This window comes from Dendropsophus ebraccatus, chromosome 3 (genome assembly GCF_027789765.1).
Source record: "Dendropsophus ebraccatus isolate aDenEbr1 chromosome 3, aDenEbr1.pat, whole genome shotgun sequence".
Lineage (NCBI taxonomy): Eukaryota > Metazoa > Chordata > Amphibia > Anura > Hylidae > Dendropsophus > Dendropsophus ebraccatus.
This window is the reverse complement of record NC_091456.1, coordinates 88,926,138-88,944,609: the sequence shown is the minus strand read 5'-3', so window position 1 is coordinate 88,944,609 and position 18,472 is coordinate 88,926,138. Positions and strand designations below refer to the sequence as shown.

General features: G+C 38.1%; 1 protein-coding gene across 3 annotated transcripts in view; it reads right to left on the bottom strand.

The window, feature by feature from the left end:
• PAX5 (paired box 5) overlaps window positions 1-18,472 on the bottom strand; it is a 155,149-nt gene that overhangs the window by 76,267 nt on the left and 60,410 nt on the right. Inside the window, exon 5 of one of the 3 annotated variants that reach the window (XM_069964369.1) lies at window positions 8,461-8,571. The exons of 1 other annotated variant lie outside the window; for it this stretch is intronic. In XM_069964369.1, the coding sequence (XP_069820470.1) occupies window positions 8,461-8,571 (111 nt within the window). The remainder of the gene's footprint in view (window positions 1-8,460; window positions 8,572-18,472) is intronic. One more of the 3 variants, XM_069964370.1, reaches the window with a different exon arrangement.

Here is an 18,472-nt window from a genome sequence, read left to right as displayed (position 1 = left end):
GTAAGGTTGCATTCCCTGTCTGCCTCTCTGGCTGAGGCACTGTTCAGCACAAGGCAACATATTTTAAACACTCATTGTTCTCCATAAATGCATCACATTACCACTAGCTCAGAGGCCAGATCTGGAGAAGCCTTCCGTAACAGAGGTTGAAGCATTGTCTCAGGAGAGAGAAATGAGTGAGGGAGCTCGAGACAATACCACTTAATTCTTTCCAGTTCGGGTGAATCATGCAAAACCACACTGAACCCAGTATAAATAAATATTTTGGGCTGATGTAGCTTCAGAAGGCCTAGCAGATGTGTACAGTGATGTTATTTTATACATTGCCTTTAAAGGGGTACTCCGGGCTAGCAGTACTTTTAGTCTGTGCCCGGGGAGGTGGGGGATATAGAAGGCAACAGTCAATTACCTCCCCGGTTCCAGCAGTGGGTACCGGATCGCGCCACCCCATTCTCCTGTCCCGCGGCTGCTTCCTGGTCTGAGCTGCGGCTTGAGACGTGACGCCTCAAGGCCGCTCAGCAATTAAGCGGCCGAGGCAGGACTCCACTAGAACCACTGAAAGGCTGAGCTGCCTTGAGACATCACGTCTCAAGCCACAGCTCAAACCAGGAAGAGGCCGCGGGACGGGAGAAAGGAGTGTCGCGATCCAGGACCCGACGCTGGAACCAGGGAGGTAAGTGACCGGCGCCTTCTATATCCCCCACCTTCCCAGCCACAGAATAAAAGTACTGCTAGCCCGGAGTACCCTTTAAATTTTCGGCATTGTACATAAAATCTTGACTTCCTGTATGGAAGCAACTTAAGCATGCTTGGGTCCATCTGAACCCGAGCGTGTGGAAATTACAAGTGGCTGAAGTTGGATGCCGCTCTAAGGCTGCCTGGAAAACATGGATACAGATCTGATCTGATGAAGGGAAAATTCATACACAGCAGCATTTAGATAAATGGCACAGTTGCAAAAGTTCATGCAAAAATCTTCCACTTGTAAATATACCCTAAGGGTATGTTGACATTGAGCAAATGGGGCGGAATTAAGTCTGCCTGCTTCAGTGTCAGACTGCATCTCTATGGAAGGGTTCACACGCCTCCTCCACTCTCTGTTCAAAGAATTGGCTGCCTTGTCTGATCCTACAAAAAAAATACTGTAGCTCACATTTCTGAAAGTAATAGTATAAGAGAAGGTTGTCAGAGCACACAGTGCATTGCAGCTTACTGTGTATGGGCCTGTGAAGCAACAAACCAGTCAGAGTGCCCATGCTGTTGCCTGTCCACCACCTATATATACTACGTAAGCATCAGAAGCTAGTCATGGTGCAGTGAAAGGCTATGTTTACACAAGGTTTTTTCTTGTCCATTTATAATTTATAAAATTACGTCCGTCATTTTGAGTCCAAAATGACGTCCGTTATTTAGAGGATTGGCCGCCCATCAGTGAAATACCAGTTGTACATTATTTTAGTTTAGGTGAATTAATTGGCCTTTGGATGTGTCTTAAATAAAAAGCCATTAAATTTAATAGTAAAAACTGAGAAAGGACGGTGAAAAAGATGTCCCGTTTGCAAAAGACATCTGAAAATAATTGACATGTTCATTATTTTGACAACTGTGCAGATAACGTCTGTCATTTTATACACTGTGTGCATTGGACGTCCGTCATTCCATTGACTTCAATGGATTGCATTGTGGTCAGATAAATTGTGGCAATATTGGACATATTTTCTCTTTTTTTGACATTGTGTGAACATAGCCTATCTCAAACTGTGAGGCTGGTATCACCAGTAAATTGTTGCTGGGGCACAGCTGGGAGGGCAGTTTTTACAGATTGAGGCTGGGTTCACACTACGTATATTTGAGGCTGTATAGCAACCAAAACCAGGAGTGGATTGAAAACACAGAAAGGATCTGTTTACATAATGTTGAAATTGAGTGGATGGCTGCCATTTAATGGCAAATATTTGCTGTTATTTTAAAACAACGGCTGTTATATTGAAATAATGGCAGTTATTTACCATTATATGACGGCCATCCACTCAATTTCACCATTGTGTCAACAGATCCTTTCTGTGTCTTCAATCCACTCCTGGTTTTGGTTGCTATGAGGACCTGACAAGAGGACCAAATACTGCCTGAAATATACACGTAGTGTGAACCCAGCCCCAAGGATTATAAGCTATGCATTCTGTTCCATGTCTAGAGCAATCTCTGATTTAGCTGCATAACTTACCAGTTTTGTGCTTAAAGTTATGCAGGGTTCAGGAGGCACTCTTCTATGGCTCATCCTAGCATGAAAGGTATCCATATATATCTGTTCTGTCAAGTAATAAAACATGCAGACCCATGCAGAATAAAGCATGCATCCACTCAACATCTGCCATATTTGATTTTCCTGACTAATTGTACTGCTTCCTACCATATAACCTAAGCATCTAACCTATCTAAAACCTGTTTGGTAGCCAATCATCTATGTACATTAAACCAGGGTAAACTACTACTATAACAGTCTACAGGGAAGCAACAGAATCTACCACACATGACATAACGTTGCAAAAATATATTTTAGTCTCTAAAAACTGCAAGCACATTTATATAGCATACTGAAAGACAAAGACCACATGGCACATTTGCATACAAATACAAAGAGAATGGAGCCATGTGTATGGAAGGTGTGAATTACCAATTAGCACAGTAAAGCAGAAATCTAGGTTCCCAAAGGGAGGTATAACAAACTGTACAGCAACTAAAATACTGACTGCCAATCTCAAATTAATTTAATTCAATTATACATTTTTAATAATATAAAAATCTAATACCCATGAGTGCCTTCCTATGCCTCAGGTTTCCCATGCCACTTCTACAATTAAACACCACACTGGTTCAATGCAAATGAAAAGGCAAATGGTCAGGAGCATCAGATCCTTAAACCTGTCTCTCAACTACCTGTCAATATCTGCATAATAACCAATTTACTCACTATTTAAACATGGATGGAACTATATAGCTGGGATTTTAAAAGTATTTGAAATGGAACTACAGATGGCATGAAAAAATATTTAAAAGGGTTTTGTGGCCAAGAGATTAAGTTATCCACAGGACCTATAACTGCAGCTCACATCCTGTTCATTTGACAATGAATGAAGGAGCAGGACCTTGATAGTTCCTGCTCCTTCATTCCCTTTGATGTTCAGCTCACTTACTCTGCACCACAGTGAGCGGGATGAACATTACAGCAAGCAAGGTATCCCTAGAAGCGTCTAGGCATGCTTAGAAAGAACATGCCCATTGGAATGCTACGGCACCCCTGGGCAGCTTTCATGGCACCCCGTTGGAAACTACGTCCTTATTTATACTTCTTATTAGTTGTATGGCATTATGTAGCATACAATGAAGGCACTCATAACATTATCCTATAACATAAGCACCTTTTCATGCAATGGAGTCCAAGCAACAATGACTATATTCAAACCATTGAGAATGTTTTGTTTGCCTTTTTATACTAATACATGCATCATATGTTACTATTCTGCCCACATATAAATAGCATGGCATCACACTCTGCACAGCAGAAGCACCATACTCACAATGGAATACTAAACTGAAGATCTGCAAGTCAACATAACCTCCAATTACTATGAAAACCCAACTAGTACAATCAGACTTCATCTATATAAAGGGATTGAAAGGAAAACCCATTGAAATTGCTTTGAAATTTACACCGTATGCCTTACCTGCTATATTTCTTATTCTTCTAATATTATACATATAAATAGCTGCATTTCCATCCTCCTTTTGTTTCTCATTTGTGTTTAATATCTGCATGTAAATGTCTGAAAATAGCATCTGTAATTGAGGATTATGAAGTATAGCCAGCTCCTGACAGGCTGCTAAGGAAGATGGATTATCCTCATTTTTCTGTAAATTTTGTCAATTTTGGAATTCATAAGCTATCAACACTGATCAAAATGTTACTGCACAGCTGTGTCAAAAAAAGGGAGCGAGAGAGGAAAGCGAAAGTGGTGACGTTCGTTCCCTTGTTCACTGAGAATATTGGTTCTCCTTTCTACTTAACTACCAGCCCTCCCACCCACCTTTTCCTTGCTTGTTTAATGCATTACACACTGGATGGGAATCATTCCTGGCTACTTGTTATTTACCTAAAAAACAAATAAATAAAATATATAAAGAAATTGAAAAGAACGCAAATGCTCGGCTGTGCCTATTCAAATCACAAAGTGTAATTTATTGCATTTTCTCCCCTCTTTATTTATTCCTAAGTAGTAAACACAATTTCTATTCAGGGGGTTTATTATGTTCAACTCCTACCAGACAATCACAGCACACTAGAGGCAATTGTTTAGACTCTTCCTCTCAATTTTCCCATTACTGGGAGTAAGTACTGTTGGGACTCTTTAATAGCCCGACTGCAGCCCATATCAATAACAGATGAGGTTTAATCGTCCAACACAAAAATTATTTAGGCTCAGAAAGGACATTCAATGTCATTTGCATAATGGCATTGCTATCCCGTGCACCTTACCCGTCGTGCATAAACAAGGCCCAGGGACCATAAATAATAATAAATCATGACGTCCCTGCGTCTCCGGCTGTAATAGGAGCCACTCTTCGTTGAAATTATTTCACTAGAAAATGGGCACTGTAATTTTTAAGACATGTGGCATGCCACAAGGCAGTAAATCTCTAGCAAGCACACACATATACAATGAAAAGACTGCCCCGTGTGAGCACAAAGCTGTGTGAATGAGAGATGGAAAATATTTGCATTTGCAGTTTAAATTGGCTTCTGTGATGCAGGGGAATGGAAATAAAAAATACAAGAGGAATGGAAGAAAGTGGTGTGCTTCTGATTGTCTTATGATGTGACATTTGCCTGACTAAAGGATTGGTGGCAGGTCTTTTCATTTACAAATGCAATAAACAAAATGGAAAATTACGAAGGCATACATTTACAGAGGAGCATTTCACTTCATTATTATTAAGTAGGATTAAAGCAAGAAAATGGTTTCTCAAAGAATTTAGGATTACGAGTCTTTACTGGCCCATGGCTAACATATTTCAATAGCATTAAAAATGCTGGCATTTTATAGAAAAAAAAATATTTAGTATTTTAAATCTTCTTGGCTTTTCAAAAGAGAACAATTCTTTATAAGGCCAGATGTCGGAGTATAGGGGGCCTACTGGAGAATTACCTAATTGATTTCTCACCGTTATCTTACATAAGGGGCTTGTCCATTTATAGCAATCCTTATAGAAGAATCTGACCAGAGGGTGTGCCAAAACCCTGGCAATCGGCTGTAACAAGCAGGCAAACCAATTGTTCAATTTTCCTGCACTGCCACACTGGGAAGAGGGGGCATTGGTGTAAATTGAAATGAGTCAGCTGTTTCTGTAACGCACAGACGTGATGGGTTCTCCAGACATAGGCATGCTGTTCTGTCTTCTTTGTACACTATGACTAAAATATTGGGGTCCTAAATGAGGTGCTTTCCTGTTAACTCATAATATAATTTAAACTAAACTACATTAATAAATGTACTAAAATTATTTAGAAAAGGCCTTTCCCATCCACACACCTGTTGCTTTTCTTAACCCATATCACCACAAATCTTTTGCAATTTAAGGGTATGTTCACGCAAGGTTTTTTAAGGAAAAAAAAGGGCCATATTTTGATAATTACGGCTGTAAATAATGATTGTGCTCTTTTTTTTTTAGCCATAAGTTTTAAAATACAGATGAATTTTTGCACAACATGTTGTGTTAATATACCCTAAAAATGTAATTTGGTCTTTATATTAACCCCTTAACGACAAAGGGCGTATATGTACGCCCTGTTGCCGTTAAGGATGTTCAGAGCGGGGCCGCGCGACGACCCCGCTCTGAACCGCGGCGGTCCCGGGTGCCGCTTGTAGCCCGGGACCGCAGGTATTAGCGGGCGCGGTCCGATCGACGTGCCCGCTAATACAGTAATCAGATGCAGCTGTCAAACATGACAGCTGCATCCGATTACCGGACGCAGCACTTCCCTGGTGTCTAGTGGAGGAGATCGCTCCTCCGGGATGTTATCCCGGAGGAGCGATCTCCGTTTCTGAAGCCGGCCGGGGACCGCTCCAAGATGGTGCCGTCCCCGGCTCGGCACTCGTTTACTTCCGGCTGCAGCAGCCGGAAGTAAACGGGTGCCTATCTCATGGATCTCTGCAGCATATTTATGCTGCAGAGATCTCTATGAGAGATCAATGCACTTATACTAGAAGTCCCCTAGGGGGGCTTCTAGTATAAGTGTAAAAGTTAAAAAAAAGTGTTGTTGTCAATAAAAAGCCCCCTCCCCTAATAAAAGTCTGAATCACCCCCCTTTTCCCAGGTTATAAATAAAAGTAAATAAATAAATAAATAAACATGTCTTCTATCGCCGCGTGAGTAATCGTCCGAACTATTAATTAATCTCATTCCTGATCTCGCACGGTAAACTGCGTAAGCGCCAAAAAATCCCAAAGTGCAAAATTGCGCATTTTTGGTCGCATCAAATGCAGAAAAATTGTAATAAAAAGCGATCAAAAAGTCGTATATGCGCAATAAAGGTACCAATAGAAAGAACACATCATGGCGCAAAAAATGACACCTCACACAGCCCCATAGACCCAAGAATAAAAGCGTTATAAGCCTGGGAATGGAGTGATTTTAAGTGACATATATTTGTTGACAATGGTTTGAATTTTTTACAGGCCATCAGATAAGTTATACATGTTACAAATCGTTTTAATCGTAACGACTTGAGGAACATATATAACATGTCAGTTTTACCCCAGGGCGAATGGCGTAAAAACACATTTCCCCCAAATAAACAAAATGCGTTTTTTTTTTCAATTTCACCACACTTTGAATTTTTTTCTGGTTTCGCAGTGTACTTTATGCAAAAATTCAGCCTGTCATTGCAAAGTACAATTAGTGACGCAAAAAATAAGGGCTCATGTGGGTCTCTAGGTGGAAAAATGCAACTGCTATGGCCTTTTAAGGACAAGGAGGAAAAAATGAAAACGCAAAAATCGAAATTGGCTCTGTCTTTAAGGGGTTAAAGTGGTTGTCTGGTGTTAGACAACTTTTAATATACTGCTGCTGTTTTATAGAAAACAAAAAAGAGACTATGCTTAGCTCTCCATGATGTCCCCCGATGTTGTATGGGTCGCCAGTGTCCTCTGTTGATCTCCGCTGTCTCACCTTCCAAGATGAACTCGTCTTGGGAGTGACAGCCCACTCAGCCAATCACTGGTCGAGGCAGTGCTCCATCTTGGTGATTCCCGAGACAAGCTCATCTCAGAAGTGGAGGTAGCTGTGATCAGTAAGGAAGCATGGACAGGTAAGCATAAAAGCATATTTATATAACAGCAACAGCATAGTAAAATTTGTCTAACATTGGACAACCAGTGAAACACAAAAACTGACCTGAATTATTAATATAACCCAATTAGAGCTAATAAGTGCCAGGCAGGGCAAGTTAATTTTGCTAAATATAAGTCGAAAAATCCCTTTAAATTTGTTTCACCTTAGTCCATTAATCCCCTGTTTAAGACAGGTGTAAAAAACACAGTAAGACTTGGTTGTAGGTTTTGTAACTTAGTTCTGTTGAGATAAATGGAGCTTGATACCAGTGTGAACAATGCATTGTGAGCATATACAGTATAGCCAATCGAACTGCAATCATTTTGTTTTACCATGCCGAGGCTATATTCCCACAACGGTTTTTTATTTTACAAGAGAATTTTAACATTTTATTTATTAATCATTGAAATTCTCTAATAGTTATTAATGCTGGCTGTTATATATGGGGCAACTTTTCCAACATGCAATGACAATAAATTCTATTCAGAATTTGTTCAAGTGGTTCTGATTAATGACATATAGGACGACACTTACTAAGTAATATCGAGGATGTGTCATACAATATAAGATAAGACTATTGAAAATTATAATTAAATGCTTTTGTCTGATTATATAAGTTTATAGCCATAAAAAGGATAAAAGGCATGGATCAAACTATAGATGATATTGGAAACTATGCTATTTACAAGTGTTGACGTGTCTCTGTTATATGATTTTTACCCAAAAGCCAAGTGACAATTATATTTTTTTGGCCATAGGGAAAAGTTGTAATGTCACAGGAAAATAATGGTATCTATAGCTACCAACAGCGAGAGACTACATGTAGGGTCCACATGCATGTCCTAAGCCACTAGTTAGGGAAGGGAAATAATCTGATTAAAACAAAAGTCATTGTGATTGTTTAACATCCTAAATATAATGCAAAACACACCACATTGGTAAACTAACATGTCCATGCATAAAAAAATCCCAACATGCATCAGCATTATCAGTAAAAATCCTCAGCAAATAAGGAAAATTTTATTACAGCAAGTTCCCTCCCAGCTCACTTGAAAGAGCATGTGGACTTACCGAGGTTCGGCTGTTGGGCTCATGATGAAGAGCAAGTCGAAAATCGCGCCACTGAGCTGTCGAACCGCCAGAAAACTCAACCTGTTCCAAACGTGGGAGCCAACGGACCTGCTGAAACCATAAGGTAATGATCAGAACCAGATCACCCCATTGTGATCGTGTTCTGATCGTGTTTTTCTTTTCTTTTAGGAAAGTCTAGACTGCAACTGTTTGTGTTTTATTACTTAAGAATACATTTACACTTTCTAAACAAAGTGACTGATCTTGAGGCATGCATGCAGATTTATACTAAACAATACTAAAAACACTTACCCAACTAGATATAATATTGTATGATATTGACAGTTTAGAGAAAAAACATATTCACAATCAGTGATTTATGTATATTACTATAAATGTTATATATGTAGACTTACTCAATAACAGCAAAGGGACATAAAAAAAATTATATTTCTTTATTGAAGCAAAGACTATATAGTGCTTCTGCCAGTCATAAAGACTATTATCCACCACTAAATTTTATAAGAAATAAACCATCACAATGAAATGGTACCAGCCATATAAATTTGTTATGTAAAAAAAAAAACATATTTAATTGAATATGTTTTTGACATTTATGACTAATGGGTGATTGGGTCAATTTGACAGTATTCCTTCAGGATAGGGAAATTGGTTTATACAATATTTATGCATTATACACTAGTTCCCTGCTTTATGGCTTCCCTCTTTAATCAAATTTACTTTAGTAACACAGAAACTTGTTAAAATGGCAAACTGGCATACTCAACTATTTTCTCCTATTGGCTTTGTTCACACATCGTCCTTTTTCAGTAAAGAATGGAGGCGGATTTCTATGGAATCAGCGTCTGTTCTTTACTGCAGGGGCGGCATTGCATTGAAGTCAATGCAATGCCACCTGCTGTGTTCACACATCGTTATGCTAATGTCTGTTTTTTAGAATAGGCATTAAAATAATGTACCTGTCTATTATTTCCGGATGCTGTCCACCGAACTGCATATGGAAATAATAGGTGTTCACGCAGGCGACAGCACATTACATTGAAGTGAATGGTTAATTGATTTGCGGGCACACCCGACGGTGCCCGCAAGTCAATGTTAAAAAGAGAATGTTCCTGCAGCCGAAAAAGAGGTATCGGCTGCAGGAAAGTCCTGAAAGCATCCCGGCGGCCAGCAGTTTAACAGCATCCGTTGCTATCCAACGGATGTTGGTAAACCAAGTGTGACCAAGTCGACACGACAACCTCTGTCCATATGCCCTATTATGGGGAAAATTTCTTTGACTTACTTTATTATATTACTTAAATGTATGCCACTGCTTGTTACAGCAAAACATATAAAAGTTTAGGCTAGGTTCACACATAGTATTTCCATCAGTCTTTTTTCAACCAAAACTAGGAGTGGAACTGACAGGGAAAAATTATAATGGAAAGATTTGCACAGTTTCTGTGTTTTCAACCCACTCCTGGTTTTGTTTGAAGACTGGCCAAAAGAATGAGCAAAATACTATGTCTGAACAGAGCCTTAAGGTGACAACTACTGGTTGTGCCCAAATTAACTGTTGTTATAACTTTCAAAATTTAAATCAACAGTAGGTGTGATATAAAGCAAGTCTGCAATATACATTCATTATTTTTTTGTTGTTATCATGCTGTAAAACAAAGCTATACTTACCAGAAATCCAGGTCTAGTCTCCTAAAGGCAGCTATTTAGCCTTGTGCTGTTTGAAAAAAGAAACTAAACATATATAGTCACAGCCAATACAAAGTGTCAAGGCTCAATCTGTTCATCAATCACATGTCTGCCTTCTCTCTGAGAGTGTCCATGACCAGGACTTCATGTGTTTTTTTTTCTCAACCAGCACAAGACTAAAAAGCTGCCTTCATGAGACTGGACCTGGATACAAGTATGTATAGCTTTGTTTTAAAGCATGATAACTAACAAAGAAGTTATAATGGCAGTGACACTTTAAGTAGCAGAGTGATCTGAGATGCAAAGTTTGCAATTGCAACCATGATAATATATATAGCACTGCTGCTTTACATTAGTGAGGTGGAAATCCAACCAAGGGCAACATCTGCATGGAATTTGTATATTCTCTGTGTTTACATGGGTTTCTGCAAGGTATTTTAATCCCACACTCCAAATACATATGTAAATAGGTTAGTATAAACTTTGGATTATAGGTCTGACTGGGGGCATGGACTGATGTCAGTGGCGCCAAGATCAGTACAGTGCTACAGAATGTGCTACTCTCTGTGCTACTCTATATGAATAAATAATATATTAAAATCAATTTCTGCAGTATATTAGTCTAATTATACTATCATTGTATATCGTTTATAGTGTGATGTGTTACGCAAGGCACTTGGTCCAGGTACAGCTTTTCCAATGGAGTCTAAAGTTAATTGTCTGCACAGAAGAGTTGTAAATGATATTATTCACATTTTAAACATTTATGAGAAATAACAAAATAAAAGAATGGAAATTATTCTATATATTTTCAAACCATATGAAGTATCTTGTATAAAGTTTTGAATGTGTCTGTGTATTTTTTATCAAAGGTAAAAAGCTTCTAACTCTATGCATACATGTTGTAGAATATGACAGCCATATTACAGTATCATATTTTGATCATTTGATATGCTTTAAAAAAAAAATTAAAAAACCTAATTAGAAATCAATACTTATGCCTTGAAATGTGTAAAGTGAATGAGGACTTTCACTAAAAATTAACAGGTCCCGCGTTGAGTCTGCAGTTCATTAGGCAAGTCAGCAGGCCTGTTAGTTTTGCTATAGATTTATCCATTCTTCTTTTCTTTATAGTTAAAAAAAGCGGCAGGAGGCAAGTCAATATTCCATCTCCACTCTTCTCAATAGCCTTACTCCTATCTTTTCAGATACAAAATATCTAATTGTTTACAGTAGCTTCCCAGCCCTTTAATTTGCCTTAGTATGCACAGAATTGCAAACCAAAGGGCCTAAACCACAATCTATTAATATTTCATCTACTGTGTCTATTGAAATGTGATGCTAGTCTAAATAAAGCTTAACAAATCAAATAATCCCTTCAGCTAAACAATATACATACATTACTGGGGGAATGTTTCTGTCTGAGGAGCATTTTACATACAGCAGTATCAGCTTTCAGCAATTTGTTAGCATATCTATTGGACATACTTCAGTTGTGTGTCGTTTAAGACTAGATCACTAGAGCGCCCTGGAACTACTTTGCAGGTCACATTCTGCACCGATTCATTTGACCTACTGTCAATACCATTTGAAAGCCATTAGAGGGTCTACAGCACATTAACTGCTGAAACATTCCCCCTGATGACATGGAGAAAGATCTGGGATTACAAATTAGGTGTCAAAGCACGAGTCTTCTTTTACATGACACATTTGTGTATTTCCATACTATGTAGGGAGTTACATATTGGTCTAATGGAATTCTGAGCTTCTCCTTATTTTGTTTATATACAGTATCTATTGTCACAAAATATGAGCCAGTATACTACAGTATAATGTATCAGAGATTAATTTGTTGTTGTATAGCTTTTTTACAGTCATGTGCTGTTTGTTTTACAGTTATTTACAGTTTATTTTACACTTTTACATATATGATTGTTATTATGGAACAGCATTACATCTGGTCCATAATATAAAGTCCAAGGGAACAGGCTGCAAATCGCTTTCATTATTACAGTAGGACTCAGGGTTCAGCTACAATATACCAAATACTAACGTCCGTTAGTTTGAGTCTAAAATAACAGACGTCATTTAACAGCCTGGCCTCCCCTTAGTGCAATGACTAGTGTTTGCACATTATTCTAGTTTGTGTTACTAATTGGACTTTGGGTGTGTGTAAATTGAAAAGTCCATTGAATTTAATAGTAAAAACAGAGAAAGAACGGTGGAAAAAGAAAAACTGTGTGAGCAAATAATAAAAAACGTCCGCGGTTTGCAAAAGACGTCCGAAAATAAGGATCATGTTAATTACTTTGACGCCCGCGGTAAAAACGTCCATTATTCAATACATTGTGTGCATTGGTCGTACGTTCTCCCATTGACTTCAATGCATTGCCATTGCAGTCAGTTAAATCGCGAGGTTTTTTTAAATATCAAATTCGGACGCCTTTTCTATATTTTTGACGTTTCGTGAACATAGCCTTACACTGATCATATGTTGTAGGGGTTTTGCAGGCAGAGAGAGTCTTAACTGCCTCTGGGAGCAATGAAAATAGAAGAGATAGGATACTCACCTTTGCCACTGCTGTGCTTTTATTTGTGCAAGAAATGCCCACTCAGCATAGGGACCTGCCAAATGGGAATTTCCTTCAGGAAAATAAATCTGAGGAACCAGGAAGACGTGTACAGCAACGAGGAGAAAGTACTATCAAAATGGCAGTGACAGGAAATGGAGCAGGTGAGTATCCCTTCTTTGTTATTTTAACTGCACCCAGAGGTATTTAAAGCAAATCTGTATCAGCCCAACATTACCCCCAAATATCTTGTGCCATTCAGTAGCTTTCTTTAATGCATGCCTGGTCCTGGGCTTGCCTTGTCTCTTGGTAGTCAGGTAAAAAAACATACTATATTCCAGCAGTGCAGTGTCAATGAGGCGAGACTAGGGCATTTGTGCCCTAGGACTTTGTGAAGATAAATATCCAGCTTAACAATGTGTCGACAAAGAAGAAAGGCTTGGAAAAACAAGAGAGGTGCTACAAGCCTAGGGCACAGATGTTCTAGACTCTGCCTCTTTGACACAGTATCACCAGAATATAAGAAGATTTTTACCTGAATACCAGGAGACAATGCCAGCCCGGGACAAGACATGCATCAAGAAAAACGACTGAATGGAGGTTTGGGGATGGTGTCAATACAGATTTGCTTAAGAAATTGTTCTGTCCAGAAAACGCCTTTAATTTCTGAATTAGAGAAAAGTGAAAATATTGGTATTAATTGCAAATATAACAAACCCATATCTTTATAAAGAGATACAAAATAAAATAGAATAGTCAAGTATATAGTGTACTTTACAAACCTATGGGTGTAATAGTCACAATTATTTCCACATCCTAAGTGGGAACTAAAATAATTAGCCACGAAATTCTTGTATCAGTACAGATGCAGCATGTGCCACATGGTACAAATCCTGTTACCTCTCTGGAAGGGCAAGTCAATGGCAGAGCTGACATGATGAATGAACAACTCTGATCTATGTAAGAAAAAACTTACTCCCAAAAGACAACCCAGTTAGACACATGTATGACGAACAAATGACACAGCATTTTGAGCCCATGAAAACGCTGGTAGAGGATGATACTCTGCAGAAATCACCCTCCGCAAGCAAGCATCTTAATGTGGGCACATTCCTTAAAAAAATCTGTGCTGTTTAACCTCTGTTGACCTTTGAACTTCGTGAAAGGTCATGTTGATGACACAATTTTCCCAGCTGTCTTTCTGTCTTTGTCTATCTAGCTCCAGACCTACAGCCCTTTCTATTTTGTAGTGTATTGATCTGTTGGCAGCAGAGGGCTGGATAATTAGCCAGGAATTAGGGTTTCTATTACAGCCAGGAGCTGCCCCAGCTGATTTATCACCTGAATAATTTACTGTGATTGAAAGGAAATTAAAATGAACTCCATTTGACAACTGTGCGCCTTTATGGGCTTTAGTGAAGACTCAAAAGCCAAATTAATAGCCTGTGTTGCTTAATAGTCTACTGAGAGTAAATATGGAAGGATTCCTCTCAGCTAGCTCGTTCTTGCTCACGCTCCCTTTCTCTCTCACTGTTGCAGGGAATTAAAAGGATTTGCTGTACAAATCCAACAAATTAGCAATCAAACAAAACAGTTTATTTGTGTGGTCAGTGGCAGAAGCCACTCTAATTAATACAAACAGCATCGCTGCTCAGGAAGGGCAATGCCTTGTGATGGTGCCCAGTGGTGTACTCATGATACCTTAGATGTAGCTTAGTCTGCGGATAACACAGCTGTAGGAAAGTATAAAACGAAGCCATTAGTAATTAATGATACAACATCTACTAAGTATTTATACGTGATGCCAGATCATGTGAAGCTTCAGGTTATTCTATGAGTATTCATTTACACAGCATTATCAATGTAATTTTGTACCCGATGGTACAAAAATAAAGCAGTGAAATAAAAAAACGCAACAACAATTGTCAATGCAAATAAGACATACTTGTAGAAAGACCAAGGTTAAGGGTATGTTCCAAAGTAGCATATACTCTGCAAACTGCATGAAAGAAAATCTGCAAGGAAAACATGCAGAGTGATACGCATGTTTTAATGTTCACTCTATTCTTCTTTCAATCACGTATAAAGTCTGCAATGAAATCCCCAAAATAAAATCCATAGCTTTGGGTGCAGATTGTTTGCAGGGACACTCACTGGTTACACACAGATGATTTTCTCTGTAGATTTCCTTGTGTGAAAGCCCCAGCATATATGCTAGATGTGAACATAGCCTAAATCACACTTCAAAGACTCAAAACATTCACAAATTAATATATAATTATCACTACTATTATGCAATACGGTCTCAAGAGTATTTGAAATAAAACATTCATAGCTTTTCAGTTATGACTACTTAAATGGAAGCGCTAGCACCTAAAAAATATCATAGAGACATGTCAAAAGTTTTGATCTGTCAGGATCTCAGTGTAGAGACCACCACTAGATATAGTTAGACGTGCACGCTGTTTTCTCCCAGCTCTGTCCGTCCACCCAAGATGGACTTCTATGGAAAATATATCATGCCATGCCCACAGGGTGGGATGAATCAGTGCTCAGTCATGTGCTGTCCCCTCGTCTCAGTCATCAGTGGGGTCTAAACACTTAAACCCCAACCAAACAAGGCAAAAGTTTTTTAAGTGCCAGGTATACCTTTAGTCCAATCTGAAAGTTCAGGTCTAAGTAAAACCAGCCTCAATCCTTCCTCTGCTTCTCAACTTATACTAACTAAAGTCAAGGAAGCAGAGATATGAACTGCTGTATGCTGTTGTCAATGAGCTCCTTAAAGAAAAAGTCCTGTTATTACATAATCTTACCGTATTAAAGATTCTACAGAGAAATAGTCAATTTTTAACAATGGTACTCAATCTTCAATATTATAAATGTTTAGTTAGATCACATGATGCATGTTTTCCAACATTTTTCCTACATTGGGTAGAGCTTAGTTGTCTCTGTGACTGTGTGACATCTGTAGGGAAAGGTAACCAACACATGGCTAATACATTACTTTGTGTGGGAAAATTACACCATGGAGATAAGTCAGGGGCTCATTAAGGTATACAGTGAGAGATCAATCTTTCATATTTGACTGGCATTCTACTTCAAGTTGTCTATTTGTCTGTAGAAATACACATAAAGGTAAGTAGCCATCAGTAAATGTCCTCTAATGCATCCTGGCTAAAATAATAATAATAATAATAATAATAATAATTAAAAAAAAAAGTAGCTCTGAATAGTTATGCAATGGAAACTTCTACATGGAAACAATACAGCCATGACATAGTCTGTCCATGGCACCCCCCACCAAAACCTTGTAAGGAGCACATTTCTCTACAGTGACCATTACATATGAGTGAATCTCGACCATGCTTGAACCCAAACACTCTGAATTTGATCATCAGTGGCTGAAATTCAATGCAGCCCTGAGGCGCCTGGAATCATAGGCTGCAACCATGATTTCCAGGACTTCCTAGGGATGTATCCAACTTCTTTAGCCACTGGAAATCAAATGCAGAGTGTTTGGGTTTGGAAAAAGTCAAGCATATTGGAGGTTCTCTGATCTCTAGTTACCATTTATCCTCATCATGTAGTTGATATTGGACTTATATTTCTAGATCTACTACTTATGGTCACTTGAGACCATTTTTCAGATTAAAATGCTTTGATGAAAAGTTGTGTGCATTAGTACAACTGTATATCCGGCATGTTCAACTAGGTTTTTTAAAAGCATGCTGACATAATGTGATCTGATCTGACTCTAAGGATGCATGGACTTCACAAGACCTCTGAAGGTGCCAATGTTATTAAGCTCCAGAAAGTTAGCAGATGTACTTGTAAAAGTTAGTTTAGTGCTGCAGTAGGACTTCTTTGGGATTGTAGCAGACAACCTAGATGGGCTCCCCAACTATATCAATGATCCTTGGGCACTCACAACCAAATCGCCAATTCATAGTTGCATTCCCTTAGACCACTTTGGTGAGTACTGATTACAAGGAAAACCTCTCAAGACCTGATATTTTTTAGATGCTTATGCCCAAGAGTTTAACCAACACACTCTGACCCTATGCTTGCCTACTTTTCCTATTTGTAGTACATCAACTTAAAGAGCTAACTGGTCACTTGCTGTCTAGAATACCCGACCCTTGAAATGTGTCATTGGCATGACATAATAAATGTTATTTACTTGATCAAGTTTTAATGTTGTGACCTATTAGTGTATGCTAACCAGATATATGCATAATCTACAAATTCTACAATACAGAGGTCTGAGATAAAATGTATTTCGCCTGTTTTGTTTAAACTAAAATATTACTTATTAGTTCAATGGTATTCCATGTCATATACATAAATATAGAATTTGTCTTATTTATACATGTAGATTTTCTACACTAACAGAAGGCCTCGTGGTTTACCACTGCAAAGAGAGTAAATCTTCTCCACAGTCCATTAAAGTTTCTATATAACATTTGTACCATATCTCAAACATAAAAATCAATACAAAGAAATCTTACACATGTATTGGAAGGATATGTAATCTATAAACTGTCATCTAAAATTGTTTGGTATAAAGTAAGCCACAGGATAAGTTCTTGAGTCTCTATTAGGCCAAGTTAGATTAAAGAATAAGACTGCAGGGTTTTAAGTTTAAGCCATTTGTTGTTTATATCAATATACTCAAAACCCATTCGCTACTGAGCAGTAGATTTATATCAGCAAATACCAGTTATTAGGTGGGCTTAAAAATAAAATGGAGTAAATAACAGATCGGAAAGATGGCGTTTATAAAATAATTTTCAAGATCCATGTATGAGCTCCCTTCACAAGAACTTGTTTTTATGAATAAAGAACGCTTTAAAAATAAATAACATGTGAAATCTAGCATTAAGGGGTCTTAACAGGAGTACTGTATATCGTGTTTCCACGAAAATAAGACAGTGTCTTATAATAATTTTTGCTCCCAAAGATGCGCTTTGTCTTTTTTTTATCGGATGTCCTATTTCTCCATGAGAATTCACAAAAAAATGAACAATTATTGTGATGATTACTGTACAGTAGTTGTCATCACAAACCAGACATAACCTTGGTGGTGGAGGGTGGTGGAGGGTGGTGGCGGGGTTTTACATATGGGAAATGCCTTATTTTCAGGGTGGTGCCTTATTTTAAGCTATCCTGTAAATCCTCCACTATGCCTTATATTACGATGTCTTATACAGGGTATAAGTCCAGCATCACTGTCTAATAATTGTCTGATTTTATAGGGCCTCCACACAATGTATTTAAGAAAAGTATCATAATACAGGATATGTAAATATGCCTCTTTAGTTGCAGCAGTCTAAAACATGTATTTTACAAATGTAAACTGTATTTCATATTATAATGTGCTAGGGTACATTAGATTATGTGGAGAGTGGCTTAGAACTCACAGAACTCCTATTGTTTGTACCACAACTGTGCTGTAGGTTATGTTCACACTAAGTAAAAAAAAGAGAAAAGGCATCCGCTTTTTCTTTTTTAAATAACGTCCATTATTATCGCAAATTTAATAGAACTTAATGAAATGCATTAAAGTCAACAGAATGAAGAACGTCCAATGCACACAGTGTAACGGACATTGTTTGCACGACAGCAAAATAATGATCATGACAATTAATCGTGAATGTCTTTTGCAAACAACAGATGTTATTTTTGTTGTTTTTTTGTTGTTATTATACCTGTTCACACACATTTTTTTTCTT